The 15,423-nt window shown below is 38.9% G+C and overlaps 1 protein-coding gene and 1 long non-coding RNA gene across 2 annotated transcripts; one reads left to right on the top strand and one right to left on the bottom strand.

The window, feature by feature from the left end:
* Positions 1-2,760: 2,760 nt before the first annotated feature.
* LOC139634423 (uncharacterized) lies at positions 2,761-12,603 on the top strand. Its single transcript, XR_011693961.1, has 3 exons — positions 2,761-3,193; positions 3,323-3,437; positions 11,533-12,603. It is a non-coding gene; the product is annotated as an uncharacterized lncRNA (long non-coding RNA).
* Positions 11,529-15,415, bottom strand: LOC139634421 (uncharacterized). The gene is made up of 2 exons (XM_071500867.1): positions 12,657-15,415; positions 11,529-11,666 (listed from the first exon to the last, which is right to left on the bottom strand). The coding sequence occupies exons 1-2, from the start codon at positions 13,432-13,434 to the stop codon at positions 11,656-11,658; spliced, it is 789 nt and encodes a 262-aa protein (XP_071356968.1). The 5' UTR covers positions 13,435-15,415; the 3' UTR covers positions 11,529-11,655.
* Positions 15,416-15,423: the final 8 nt, after the last annotated feature.

Here is a 15,423-nt window from a genome sequence, read left to right as displayed (position 1 = left end):
AAACCACATTTTGAGAGTATTACAACAGCATAGCTCCGTAGTAGAAGAGTCTGGACACTAAACTGGCCTGTCTGCAGTCCAGACCTGTCACCCACTGAAAACATTTGGAGCATCATGAAATGAAAAATACGACAAAGGATACACCGAACTGTTGAGCAGCTGAAATCCTATATCAGACAAGAATGGAACATTTCACTTTCAAAACTCCAGCAAATGATCTCCTCAGCTCCCAAATGTTTACAGAGTGATGTTAAAAGAAGAGGTGATGAACACAGTGGTAAACATGACCCTGTCCCAACTTTTTTAAATGTGTTGCTGCATCAAATTCAAATTGAGCATTTATTCTTCATAAAACAATAACATTTCTCAGTTTCAACATTTGATAACGGCTCAGTGCTGGAACCTGAGCTAACTGGTAGATGAGAGAGCAGCACCTGCTCATGTGACTGCTCCCAGCAGCCCTCCGCCTGACAAATTAGACTCAACCTTTAGCCTTACCAAAAAGAGAAAGAAAAAATGGTGTCAAGCCTCCAGTTGGACAGATGCGGTGTCAAATAATTTCCATCAACAACAGTTGCTGATGCAGAGAAATTAAATGAAGCAGTGAAGGATTTCAAATTTGGGCTCAAATTAGCTGGACCTAACATCTTGTTGTCAAGTTAGATATGAAACTGAGTCTGCAGCTGTAGAATCAGTTTGTTAAACCAGGTTTCTCTACAGGAGTGTCACCTTTCACTCAGATAGAGACATTTGGTGTCAGGTTTGGCTTGTTTGAGTTTGAGTTTAATAAAACGGTGGCATGATCATGGGGTAGGAGAACCAGTCGTTCAGAGTTCCGATTTCTATTTGTTTGAAGATGCCAAACAGAGCAACTATCAGGACTTTTTGTAATTGTCTCTGATATTAACATTTCTGTGGCCTTAAGGTTTATTCATGTTTCCATTCAAGGCTGTATAAATCCCATCTGCACTCTTTCTTGAGAATCTTCTGCTCAGAACTGACAGTTGCAAAATGAGTGATGATATATAATAATTTGACACAGCCACAGGTATGTGGGCAGAGTGATACAGATATGTAAATTAAATGTTTTTATAAGGTTTAGATGTGAATTCTTATTCTATATTTGAGTTAATTTACTAAAAATATATTTACACTGTTTATACATTTCATTATTTACACACAGCTAACTAGTTACATATTTACCTTTAAACTATAATTTTAATAAGTTTAATCCTGCATCCAGAGAGTTTTGATTCCCTTTGGTTCCTTTTTCTTTTTCTTTTTTTTTGGCACAAATGTCCACTTGGACTCAAAGATGAACTGATTAGATTTTGGTGGTCAAAGGTCAAAGGTCATGGTCACTGTGATGGTATTTTCATAATGAATCAATGTGTTAGACTACATTTAAGTTTCCATTACACTCTTTGGGTGCTATGAAAAAGGCTTTAAAAGCATCTAAAATTACATTTCTGTATTTAACCAGGTTTTAGTAAAAAGAGCACAGTGGCACTTAGATTAAGTTGGTAACTAAGCTTCAGACTTAAGCTGATTGTTATAATAATCATCCTCTGTTTAGAAGTCTCCTGTCATTTGTGTGATCCTCCCAGAAATGCATGCACAATTAAGAACAAAGCGTACTCTGCAAGTATCTCCTTCCCCAATCTGCTGCTTCACATCTAAACCTTTGATAAAAGAATCTGGTCAGGGCAAACTGTGTCTAAACCTGAAACACTTGGCTCCCAGCCTCTCTGAGATCTCCTCTATTAGAGAAACACTGCTTTTTAATATGAGACTGCTTTATTCATTGTTACTACTGGATTTAATCACCGGCTCTGTTTTGGAGATGAAGAGACCTCTGTGGATAATTCAGCTCCTAGTAAAAATCTCCTGAGCATCTGGATCTTAAGTTTTCAGAAAAACAAGCTGAGCAGTTCAACAAGAAGGACCTTGTTTTTCAAATCTCCAACTGTGCTTTAATTTTAGAAACTCTGAGACATTCAGTTATGTAAATGTAAATAACAAAAGTTTTGACCTCTAATGTGGATAACCCCTGATGCTTCTATCATCACTAGAACCACTTTGGACTTCACCTTCCACAGCTGTTCCAGCAGTTTTTTCATCCCCTCGTACTTCTCAATCTTCAAGGACTAAGAATCCTGAGCTGATGGAACAAATGTACAGCAGGGTCCAAAGACTGATAATTTGACTAAAGAGGTCATTGATGAGGATGACAATGATGTGAATCATATGCTGGGTCCTTCACAGTCTCCAGATCTCAGCCCAGTTGAACACCTGTGGGAGATATGGACCGATGGGGTAGCTCACCTCACCAGCTGCTCCACCACAAGGGTAGCTCCTTGTGGTGGAGCAGCTGGTGAGGTGATGGAACAACATGTTACTAAGACACCTTCTCTAAATTTTTTTACAGTATACTCCATTGTTAAAAGGAACCCCGGCTATGAAGACTTGTAGTTCTTAAAAGATAAATGTTAGTATCAGTTATAATAAAGTGATATAAAAAACCTTCTTGATGTCTTCGTTTTTATAAAATTTGTAAAAATAGTTTAACTCGCAGGTCGCCATTGTTGTTAGGACCTGTACGCCTCAAGGACTCTGAGGCGTGCAGGGAAGATTGTAGCTGACTCCTCCCACCCTGGACACAAACTCTTTGAGACACTCCCCTCTGGCAGGAGGCTGCGGTCCTTCAGGATCAAAACCTCTCGCCACAAAAATAGCTTCTTCCCATCTGCTATTAGCCTCATCAACAAGGCTAGAGAGCCCCACTGTTGCTGATCCCCCTGATCCTCAATTGCACCAATCACCAGAAAAAATTCCTCGTATGTGAAAACATACTTGGCAATAAAACTGATTCTGATTCTGATACTGATTAACGTCGCAATGCACTCCGGGTAGTGACGTCATATGGTTGCACTGGCCGGCTTCGGGACCCTGTTGTGACTGTTCAGCGACATAAACATGGCATCTGTTCAGCCTTTCCAATTTGAACCTGAGCGAAACATTAATGAGGAGGACAACACTGACAATGTTTCACAAAATGAAGAGCAAGAAAGACGGGATGAGGCGAGAGTGGGACAAAATCGGTGGTGTATGTGCGGCAACTGCGTCTCCATGGTAACCGAGAGGGAGAGTGTTTGTTGTCAAGAGCTCCAATTTTTGTTAGCAGATGTTCACGGTAAGTATTGTGTGATCAAACTTATTCCAATATCAATAATTTTGGAGATTATTAGCATCCAGAGCTGTTGTGTGCTTTATAGATAATTAGGATATACAGTGAAACGCACGACTTTGATCATTTTTGCAGATATCCCGTGCATCACAGCAGTTTGCCTCAACCGAGACGTCTTATGGGCTGCCCTCGTCAGCCTCCACGACCGGGAGAGTGCTGCTCTACCCAATCGGAACCAGGTCACCAATAGGTAGCCTCATTGTAATGTAAAAATGTTGGGAACACAGCCGCAGATCTTTGTGTCCGTCCACAGGCATCTTCCCACTCCTTTCTCCTCTTCTTGTCAGTAGGAAAGCAGTGTAAACTCACATCACTCCACTTGTTGCCATTTGCATCCAAAAGCAGCACAATGTGGAATTTTACTTTACAATTACTTTGACTTTGCACCTGTAAACAAACACAGGCGTCAAAAGCTATTCTACCAAGTGCCAACCACTGTACGTCATCGCCCCCAGAGTGCATTGCACGCGGAAAACATGGCGTCCTACGTAGGTCAAAATATGTACTAAATATTATAGATTTTTAAAGCAATGGCAATATTTTATGTGTTTCTAACAACATATTTTAGTACAAGAGAAAAATTGTGGCTTATCAGGGCCTACAAGTCTTCAGGGGTTCCTTTTAAACTGGACTGTGAAGAATTTCACAGTACATGTACTGTAATTTATTTTCACAGTATATCCCTACATTTACAGTATATGACAGTAGGATAACTAGGTTTTACTGTAATTTTACAGTACATGCAGGCATGGTACTGCTTATTCACAAAGAGTAATACAATCTGCTACTTTTGAATTTAATTCCTATAAATCCCACAAATTAAAAACATAAACTAAGAGAATACTAATTTAATAAAAGTAAATTGCTGTAGTTTATCAGGTCTTCAAAAATTTGTATTACACAACTAACGAGGTACTGCTAACCATATTTAAATCCTTAATGATGGTCTTTACTGAACTCATGAGCATAACCTCATATCCTGAATTAAAATAGCATCAAGAACAGTGTAACAGAACTAAATCACAGTGTAGCTTGGAAATAAATGTTTTCCGCATGTGAACTGCCGTGAAAGGGAAAAAGAGAAGAGAAAGAGGGACTGAACAGTAGCAGTTTCCATTGAGCTTTCACCAAAGCAACATTTCACAAAAGTGAAATGGAAACACTTGTCATATTACTTGAGTGGTCACATGACATCAAAAAAGACTATGATCTCCCAAAAATCCCTGATACGTGGCTGCTGCCAGACATAAGGGCTTTTACACCCTCGTCACCTTTGATTAAATACTGCTAATATGCTGGATGCATCATCCCAACAGTTGGAAACACAGAACTCTGACAACTGTGTTTTGTCGACTTTTCTAAGATATTGCCTCTATTTTGCACAAAACTGTGATGTAAACAAGGCTGGTGAGAGAGGACTTGACTGCAGATGCTGTCTGATATCCTCAATCACCAATAACGAGTGTCTGTAAACCAAACTAGAATTACCACCTCATGGTTGTTTTCTCTGCAAACCAGCCAAGTTGCAAAATATATGGTCACACTCTTCCCTTCCTAATTTACAGTGTTGAATAATGGCCAGATAGACCTTTCATAGATCATTTCGATATAAGATGTGAGTTGTGTCATAAATAGTGTATGGATTTGTGAGTTATGGCCAAAGCATGTTTTGTGAGGTCACAGTGACATTGACCTTTGACCTCTGACCACCAAATTGTAATCAGTTCATCCTTGAGTTCAAGGCTGAAGTTGAAAAGTCTTTTTTTCTTAGTAAGGTTCCTAGATAGATGAAGTGACCTGAACTATCTGAGCAGGAGCCATGACAAGAGCTGTTCAATTATGAAAGGAAAGGTGAAAATGTCATCCCACAATTCCTTGCTGTAGCAACATTTAAAGCGATGCACCACTGTAGTTTTTCCTTGGCAGACCCACATAAATGTAGAAACATCAGAGCTCTGTTTTATGTTTGTGGTACAATCCAAAACTGATGTTAATCTTTGTCTGACCTCCAAATCCATAAATATAGATTTCTTCACTTTCAAATCTGTCTAGTTAGGAGCATCTTGAAGAACAAGCATATTGAATTTCTAGTTAACATCATCATCAAAACAAAATACTACATACATAAATGTCGTTTCACCAAAATCTGCTCCCATTTTCTCTACTTAACAGATACAGGCTATAAAAAAGTCAAAAGCGCCCGTGCCAGGAAACTCGGCACAGTATACTTATGTCTGAATATCATTTATTCTGGCCTCTTGCTGCCTCTTGCCTTATTTTTATTTAATCATTATTTTAATGGCTCAACTTATTCCACTTGTATATTCCTTTCATATTATTTTATTTTAACATTTCAATCCTGTTTGCTTTGTGTTTGTGGTTAGGAAAGGAGGATTTATCGTCCATGTAAATAAATAAAAAGTAAAGTTTTTTTTTACATTAAGTAAAAAAAAAAAAAAAAAAAGCCTGGTGTTCGTGCAGTTGGATTCTGTCTACACCACAGTTGTCTTTTCCTAAGTCCTCATGAATTCTTCTTCACATCATTCCTTGGCCTCATGATATTTTCAATCGAGGTCAAGGAAAAGTGGTCAGGAAACAGGATTATTTAGACTTTTCAACTGCAGCCCAAGTGAATGTTTGTGCCAGATGTAATGAGATTCCCTGTGTGCGGTTCTGATATATCGTGAGATCACTGTGACCTTGAACTTTGACCTTTGACCACCAAAATCTAATCAGGTCATCCTTGAATCCAAGTGGATATTTGTGCCAAATTTGAAGAAATTCCCTCAAGGCATTACTGAGATATTGCATTCACAAGGTGCCTCACTATGTTGACACATCAGTGCAAGTCTTAGCACACATGTGACGCCACATCATCCCGCACTAGTTCAGTGTCTTTGACAACAAAGATGTGTTTTCAGTTTTAGTGTGATTCAAGAAAAAAATTGTAGCATTTAGGAGGAACAACATACTGAATGTACTATACAGAAATACTAGGCTAATATGATGATATCATACAGTTTAAATTAAGATTTGCCTAGATCAAACACATTTTATTGTGTTCGATCTGGTTTTAATCTTGCTCCTGGGAATAATACACTGACTCACCTCACCTCTCCATCTGCTGAGAGAGACAGTTTGGTAATCAGCAGAAAATCAAATCTTCCTGTCTTTACCCTTTGCAGTTGTACAGTTGGCTCTATAGTAGCACAAGTAAACACAGGTTAGCTACTTATCCACACTGCAATTGGTGAGTAACTTCAATAAAGTGAACTTTACTGGCTGTTTTTTACTGGCTTTAATTGAGGATAGTATATCCTATTTACAGAGCTTTTAACGCAAACAATGGAGACAACACCTTCTTTGCTGTTAGCTAGTTAATGTTGCTCAAACTGCAGAGTTTTCTTTGCCAGTTTTGGTGTAACTGCGCTCAGCTGCACAGCCCCTTGACTCTCCACTGTGTGTGTGGAGAATGAGGAACCGAGGGCTTGCTTATCCTTGTGTGCCACAGTTTCTTATCTGGACAGGAACAGAATATTTACTGATCTGTCAGTGTACAGTTGACTCGCTATAGGTGGCTCTCACACAGCACACTAGGAACAGCAAGTTATTTTAGAATAGAGGCTAACTAGCTAGCTTAGAGTGCAATGCTATTATTTGAACATTTCAGTACTTAAAAGCATAGTGACCCACTCATAATTCTTATCATGAACATTCCTACAAATTACAGTGCATAAGTTCATACATACGTACTGTACATAATGACACAATATTTGCACACCGTGCTGCACTCTGCAACTTATCTCAGGCAGATCTCTCATGAACTGGCAATGTCTCAAAGCCGCCAGTGGCATATAACTACAATCTCAAAGTGAGGGAGCTCTTGAGCCAGTAAATATAGATATATATACATTTTAAATCAAGACTTATGACTTTTTCTCCTAGTGCCTTGGTGGTTGTTCCATTTCCCCCACATCAATACAGTCAAATGTTTCTCAGTTCAAGTGCATGGATGAGATGAAAAGAAATAGCATTTAAGTTTGACAGTGGGCTTAAAAGGCTTTGTTTTTGTTTGAACACATATTGCAATTTACTATCCAAACATCAAGGCTGTCTTTGCAGGAAAAATAACAGCATCTGTCATTTGTACAAATGAATAAAACAGCTTTGTTTACCTGATAAGTATCTATAATTTATTGTCATAAAAGCTTGCCAGTTTTACACAGGAAACTGTTTGTTTTATTACCTCATCATAATCTGTAACCTTTAACCTTTTTCTTTGCAAACCAAGATCAAGTCATTGATGTAAATCAGAATAATACCACGACTTGGGATAATCCACAAGGCAATTTTTATCTATTTGAAGTGTGACCATTTCTGGATACAAATTGTTCTCTATTGTCTAAACCAGGGGTCGGCAACCTTTAACACTCAAAGAGCCATTTGGACCCATTTCCCACAGAAAAGAAAACACCTGGAGCCACAAAACCCTTCTGACATCTAAAATGAAGATAACACTGCATATATTGTTTTTACCTTTATGCTATGTATAAAAAAAACTATAGTGTGTTGCATTTATGAAATCAATTAACTGCTACACAGAAAACAAAATTACCAGAGGTCGAAAAGCTCAATAAATCGCATGCCGGCGGGTGTCACACATCGGCGGTTGTGTCGCATATTTTGAGCAACAAAAAATTAAACACGTTTTATTTTAATGTTACAAAATCACCATAATCTTTAAATTTAGAATTACATTAAAAAAACTAATGAACTAAAATAAAATGAATTTAAATTAAATACTCATTATTTATTTTCCAAAGCCACAGGGAGCCGCAGTGGAGTGATGAAAGAGCCACATGCGGCTCTGGAGTCCTGGGTTGCCAACCCCAGTCTAAACAATGACCAAGCCATTTGAGTGCAACATCCTGCAGTCCATATTTAAGGTTGGAAATAAGAATGTTGTGGTTAGCAGTATCAAATGATTTGGATCAATCTAAAAAGATGCCGAGTGCACTTCATTTCATCCAGGCAATAGAAATCAAGCTGTATCAGTGCCAATCAAAATCTTTTTTGAAAACCATATTGATGTTTGTACAGGATTTTGTTCTGAACCAAATGCTTTGAGAGCATAAATGAGATTTTTAAAACTTTTAAAAAACAAGGTAACATAGAGCATGGCATCGATAAGTTGTGAAAGTATCATGGTCATCTGATTTGTATTTGTATAACTTTAGCAAATTTGAGATCATGTGGCACAACACCTGGAGAAAAGACAATCAATGACTGAATAATTTATCAGGTTAGATCTGATTCCATCATTTCCCTCAGCAGAATCCTTTAACTTCATAAACATTCTGTATGTAAATAAATGTAAACAGACTAATAATTCCTGCCTTGTGTCAGAAAAGGGTCATCAGGTCTTTGCCAGGTAAAACCATAAAATCAACTATGAATCAATTGTGACTGGGTGAATTACAGATGAGACTATAAACCCAGGGTGTTTTTATACGGTTGCTATTCTCAAGTTAAGACATTAATATGATAGAACTACAGTTAGTCTCAAAGATGACATAGACATGAAAAAGCAAAGAAGTGTGCAGGAAACATCCATCACTGAAAGTGACAAATTCTCATAAAAGGTGTTTTTACAGCATTACTTCACCTCAGTGGTTTTTGTGACCTTTTATGTTTCAGCAGGATTTCCTCTTTCATTTCTCAGTCTTAACTCATATCTCTGTTCATCCTTTGGTCTCATCAAATTGCCTTCAGTGGTTTGTGAATGCAGAACAACACAAACAACTACTGCTTTCTATTTCCAAGGTGGTTGTTCTGTGACTCAGGATCTGATTAGCTTTGCTGTGGTTTAGAACAGGTCCAGCTAAAACCTGCAGGGGGTTAAAACTCAGCTGGATGCTAATGAATCTGTGTGTCTGTGTGGTGTGTGAAATGTGTGTGTGAGAGCCTGGACATCATGTGGCACAGTGGGAGTAGGTGTGTCTGAATGCTGATCGGCATGAACTGGGGCGATGGGAACAGTCAGTGTCATTATTGTGTGATTTCTGCCAACGCAACAATCTTTTGAAATCCTTCTCCACCATTCTCTTCTCCTCTGTACGTTTTTTTGACACACCATCAGTCCTACACTAGTGCAGCTAGAAACATGGTGTCAAAGCTAAAATACCGTAAAATTTCAATGAATAGCCCAGGCTTTTATTTGCTTTGGTCCCTGAATTCAGGAAGCCTGTATTTGGAACAGGCTGGAATCTACATGGGACAGGCTTTTAATTCCTTTCACACAAAACTCATGCACAGCAAATTGGTTAATTAAATCAGTAAGTAAATATTACTTGTATAAATATTACTAGGCTATCAAATAACATATTACGAAGCATTCATTTGAATTAGCTCCGACAGACAGCACATGCACAGAGAGAGAAAGAGAGAGAGACCCATATCAAAATACCGCTAGCCTATTTTCACTCTCATGACAATACATCAAAGAACCGGGAAGTTTCAGTTAGAACCAGTCATCTAATTGAGACCTGCGTTTATTTGACAAAATGTGTGGCCACATTAGGTCAGTAAATTGAAGTTTTACAGTACTCAGTATGTTTAGGAAGTATGTGCTGTGGTTCTTTTTCTGTAACAGTTGATTTTATATTGATTTTTTAGGGATGAGCAAAACATGGTGAAACATGATAAATATCTCAAAATCTATCAAAGCTACATCAGTGACACAGCTTCTCCAAACTTCAGTTACTCACCTACCTTCCTAACCTGGCAGTGACACCAATGAAGTGAGAAATGACTCAACAAATATTGCAAAATGTGTTGGCTGATGTCCAACAATGGAGAGGTGTAGAAAAGAATTCCTGGGGTCTCTGAAGTGGATGATTCCCTCTCCTACATCTCTCACCCAAATGTCACCAAACTTAGTACGTATCATATTTTGACAACCCTGACTGCAGCCCATTTGAGATATCAAATATCGTTTTTCCATGATTGGCTTGACAAACTTTTTTGGGTGTGGTCAAATCAATTCAGCTTGCTGTAACTTTTAAATGCTTCATCCAATTAAAACCAAATCTGGCTCGGGTCTTCAGAATCAGACCATGAATAAGACTGCAGAGTTTCATGCAACAAATAACACATATTGCTCAAATAGTGATAGGTAGAAACATGGTTCTAATTTTAGGCAAGACAGGTTGTTTACAGCTGTTATGTCAATGAGTTATTCATTTTTGCAATAAGGAGTGTATAAAATCACTAATGTCTCAAAGAGATCAAATTTGACAGACAGCTGGTTCCTGGGGGAAACGCCACACACAGTTAAAAGTTGTTGCAATAGTGCCACCCTGTGACCAGTTAATGATGACCAGTTTACTTGACTAACGCTTTTAACCAATATTTTTCTTATATGTTCATGTTCATTGCTTTGACCGTGATAACATGTTTACACATCAGTCAGAAGCTGCAGCAGTCACACACATTTTCTTCAGGAAATGTGATGTTCTTATTTTATCTGTGTTGCTGTGTTGTGTCTGGTGTTATTGTAATCTGAATTGTTTCCACTATTGTTCACATTTCCACTGTTGTTAAAATTAGTCAGTTCAAATTAATGTGATGGTGTGTGCACAATTATTTGGATTCTTACTCTGAACTGTTTTCTCATGACTGCGTTTTTTTTTTTCACCAATGAATCACATAAAGTGAGAAACCATCTCCCTTAAAACCTGACAGAACATTTCTACCTGCACCATTAAGAATCATTGTTCCGAATATTTCAGTCAAACATTTGCTTTCTCTTTGTTATCAGCCTGCTGCACCATCAATAATGTGTGTGTATTATTTGATAATAGTTATTAGCAGTATTATCTTACATTATATATGTATAATAATCAGTAACTCATCAAAAATAATTTAAGGAAATGTTATATTACTTTATATTATGTTATATGCCATATTGTTAGAATATAAAAATTGTATTAATGTATGTTATGTTTCAGGTGGTTTTTATAACTTATAATTGTATAATTGTGTTTTTTTGAGGTACAAGTGACACTGTCACTAAACAGCAGTTCAACATTTTATTTGCAGTGAAATGAGGGTCAGGCTCAGCAGTGGAGCAGCCTGATTAAACTGATATTTCTGTCTTAATATTATGAAAAATATCACAAAGGCAGCAAATATCGTGATATTTGATATTATTGAATATCAAGCCAAGTCTTCTATGAAGATTAACAGGTCAAGTTTATTATAAAAAACACTGTCTTCTGCTGCAGGTGTCTTCCTAACCCATGTGAACATGGAGGTCGGTGTTGGCAGTCCTGCAGCTCCTTCTCCTGCAACTGCTCTGGGACCGGCTACTCTGGAGCAACGTGTCACAACTGTGAATCACCAGTTCTTTATTGTTTCACTGTAAAACAGAAAACATGACACCACACTCATAATAGGGCCAGAAGAAGAGGAGGATACTGATGGATGAATATGATTCACATCATATTTACAGTCAGCTATGAAACTTTATTATAAAAAATAAAAGTATAATATAAGGTACAACAGTACGAATTTAGGAAAATAAGCTAAACAAAATTCCAAATGTTTAAAAGAAAGTGAAAGTAGTTGAACCTTTGTCTAGTAGTTATTAACAGCGTTCAAGAGTTTCTGTCTGGAAACAGGACAAGATAAAAAGAAAAAAGAAAGATGATGTTAGAGGAAAGTTCAATTTATTAGAAACAAGTTGAAATATTCCAACTGATTTTTACTTAAAGTTTGGTGCTTTTCTGTTTTTCTTATTATCGTCAGTGCAGACAGAAACCTTCACACTGACAACATGACAGACCAGTTGACTGACATGTTGTCAACTTCTAGCTCATTCACTGTCGGACCTTCTCAGAGTCAGGGTCATACATCTACTTCTCTGGAAAGGGGTCAGTGTAACTTGATGTTTGTTCTGGATGTTAGGATTTCAGATCTCTGGACCAAACATGCAGCTGGTTTAAAATAGAACATGCTCCATCTGTGCAGATACACTGACTCTGTCAGGTGTACCTGGTCACATCCTGATTTTAATTTGCTGTCCTTGTCTCTGTGTGACACATCAGAATCAGAATCAGAATCAGTTTTATTGCCAAGTATGTTTCCACATACAAGGAATTTGTTTTGGTGATTGGTGTAATTGGAGGTTCTTGGAGGTTCTTGTAAACAACAGGTTTACACAGTTTTAGTTTCTGCCTGTATGTGGGAATCAGGTGGACCATGACATGGTCAGAGTGGCCCAGTGCAGCCCGGGGGACAGCGTGATAAGCACCACTGATTGTGGTGTAACAGTGGTCCAGAGTGTTCCCCTCTCTGGTCGGGCAATTAACAAACTGTCTGTATTTGGGCAGTTCGTGGTTGAGGTTACGTTTGTTAAAGTCACCAAGGACAATAACTAAGGAGTCCGGGTTGGTCCGCTCCACACACAGTATCTGGTCGGCGAGCGCCCGCTGTGCCTCCTGCACGTTGGCCTGTGGTGGGATGTAAACACTGACCAGGATGATTGAGGTGAACTCACGGGGGGAGTAGAAGGGCCTGCAGTTTATGATGAAAGTCTCCATGTCAGGAGAACAGTGCTGCAGGATCACTGTCACGTCTTTGCACCAGCCACTGTTAGCATAAAAGCAGATTCCTCCACCTTTGGTTTTGCCGGACAGCTCTGTGTCGCGATCCGCTCTGAAGAGCTGGAAGCCGGCCAGCTCCAGCGCAGAGTCCGGAATCGATCCACACAGCCACGTCTCCGTGAAGCACAGAACGGAAGATGAAGAAAAGTCTCTGCTCTTCTGCACCAGTAGCTGAAGTTCATCCAGCTTGTTGGGCAGTGAACGCACCTTGGAGAGAAAGATACCTGGGAGCAGTGTGCGAAGTCCGCGCCGGCGGAGACGCGTAAGCGCACCGGCACGTTTTCCTCTCCTCCGGCGTTTCACTGCGAGAGTAACGGTCAGTGACCTCTGACCAAAATGTCCAATAATTCCACAGGTGAGTCGAGAAAGGTGGAAAAAATCCTCTGGAGTTGTTTTTCTGATGTTAATGAGCTCTTCTCTGGTGAAAGAGCTCCGGAAACCAAGGCAGAAAACTGAATTTACAAAGAAAATAAGGCAAAAGAGTGCGCACCGAAACACCGAGGCAGCCATCCGCGGCGCCATGGCAACCAGAAATTCATTGGTGATTCATTCTAACTTCAGTGTGACATTTCACCCTCAAGTTCATTTCTAGTAAAACAAGGCACGTTGGGGGAATATGGAAACACTGAAAACAACCTGCAGCAAATGTGAGCGCAGGTAGCTTCAGACCAAACTGCAGGTCGATTATAATATCTAAGAGGGTCTGCTCAGTAAATATAAGAAAGAATTCTAGATCAGTCCATGATGTCTGCAGTCACTTTGGTGAAAATGTTTATTTTCAACTCATTGTATTTAATAATCATAACACCTTCCTATCTCATGCCCTTTTCATAGTATGTTACCTTCTTATATGTCTTTGTGGTGTATGATCTTTGCCTATTTTTTGCTTTCTATCTTCAAACACTTTGAGTCTTTGTATGAAATGTGCACTATAAAACAACATGTGTAAAAGCCTTTGGTGTCATAATCAGGCTACATTAACAAACATATTAAATTGTATGACCTGTTGTTTTTAGTAACTGAATGAATTGTTTTTTATTGTGACATGAATTTTCCAGGTCACATGAAAATAGATTCATGTTAGAACAGTTTCCAGCCGAGTGACACAACTGCTTCTAACTGTGCATTCTGTTACATCTGTGATTGACTGTAGTTTTAAGAGATGGGCTGTGCTGCAGGAGGCTGTACAAACACACACTTAGAAGGATCTTCTCAATGGTGCAACTACCGACAGTGCAGCCAGTGCACTGCACTGGGGCCCAATACAGTAGATGTTAGGAGGCCATCACACTTTCAGTTTTAAGTCATAGTCTTTTATATTTTATTGTCCTTAATGAAATTTTCCAAAATTCATTTTCCCCAGAGAATTAATCTCAAGAACTTTTTTTTCTCAGGCCTTCATCAGGTCGAAGCTTCAGCTTGTCCAGCTCCAGGTCCACTAGCATGGCGGTGTGTGAAACATTGTGAAAATATTGAGTTACCTCAAAGTCACATAAGGAGGGTGTCAGGTCTACTGATTATTCTGACACTATAGGTTTGTATTGTGCTGTGTGGGATTAAACCGTCTGAAGAACTTTGTTCAACTGGAACTTGACAGGTTGAAAAGAAAAACTGCATCATGCAGCCAAATGACTAAAAACACGTTATTGTAATAAAACTTCTGAAATCACATTGGAGCTCTGTAACACCAACAAGATGAAACTTATTATTAATACAAGGCCAGTTACATTTAGTTGAATTAAGTCATATAGCCTTGAATAGTCACCACCAGATAATCCAATCTACACTCAAAACAAGTCTGAATATAAGATTGTCTCACTTAGACATAGATTTAGCTTGAAGGATGTCTGGTTCCTGCCGCTGCTTTCACATGACAGGATGACGGGAGTGGAAGTTGTGATAATTTGTTTTCTTGCTTCAAGATGCAGACTCACTTTTAGTAACAAGTCCATTGTTACTGGAAACACTTGTTTTAAAGGCCCTGAAAACAATTTTCTTATTCTGAGCACAAGGTCCTACATGAACACTGTTTTCTGCCAGACTGAGAGCTGAGTTGGTTATTGTCTCTGTTCCTCTCTGTGGTTTAAAATGTTCAGGTGGATAAAGATGATATTGTGTGTTTCTTTGCACCAGTCAGGATTGGCTCATGCTGCCTCCTCTAGTGAAAACACACATGGTGCTGATGAAGCAGATCAGCTAAGGTTGTGACTGTTATACTCCCAGTAAATATAAAATTTGTACACTTTGGGCTCCTGTGTGCAGAGGGAGACTTTGAATCTCAGCGTTGATGTTGATTGAGACAAAACACACTCAAATACCATCTTAGCACCATATAAAGAGTCAAGATGCACTGGTGTCTGACTCCTCACCTTAACTCGGAGTTATTGTGATATGGTTTTGTGAAATGCTTGGTACTCCTTAATGCCTCACTGAACCTGACCTTCCTGTCAGCCTCTCAGCAGGAAGCAGCTCCCCCACTTTCCTTTCATCTTCTTCCAGAGTTCATGTGGA

The sequence above is a fragment of the Trachinotus anak genome, unplaced genomic scaffold, assembly GCF_046630095.1.
Source record: "Trachinotus anak isolate AG129_WGS33_773 ecotype Australia unplaced genomic scaffold, CSIRO_AGI_Tana_v1 ptg000016l, whole genome shotgun sequence".
NCBI lineage: Eukaryota > Metazoa > Chordata > Actinopteri > Carangiformes > Carangidae > Trachinotus > Trachinotus anak.
This window is presented reverse-complemented; position numbering and strand designations above follow the sequence as displayed.

What these genes read in the sequence shown, in the direction of transcription:
- LOC139634421 (XM_071500867.1), bottom strand. Translation starts at nt 13,434, where the DNA reads ATGGCGCCGCGGATGGCTGCCTCGGTGTTTCGGTGCGCACTCTTTTGC.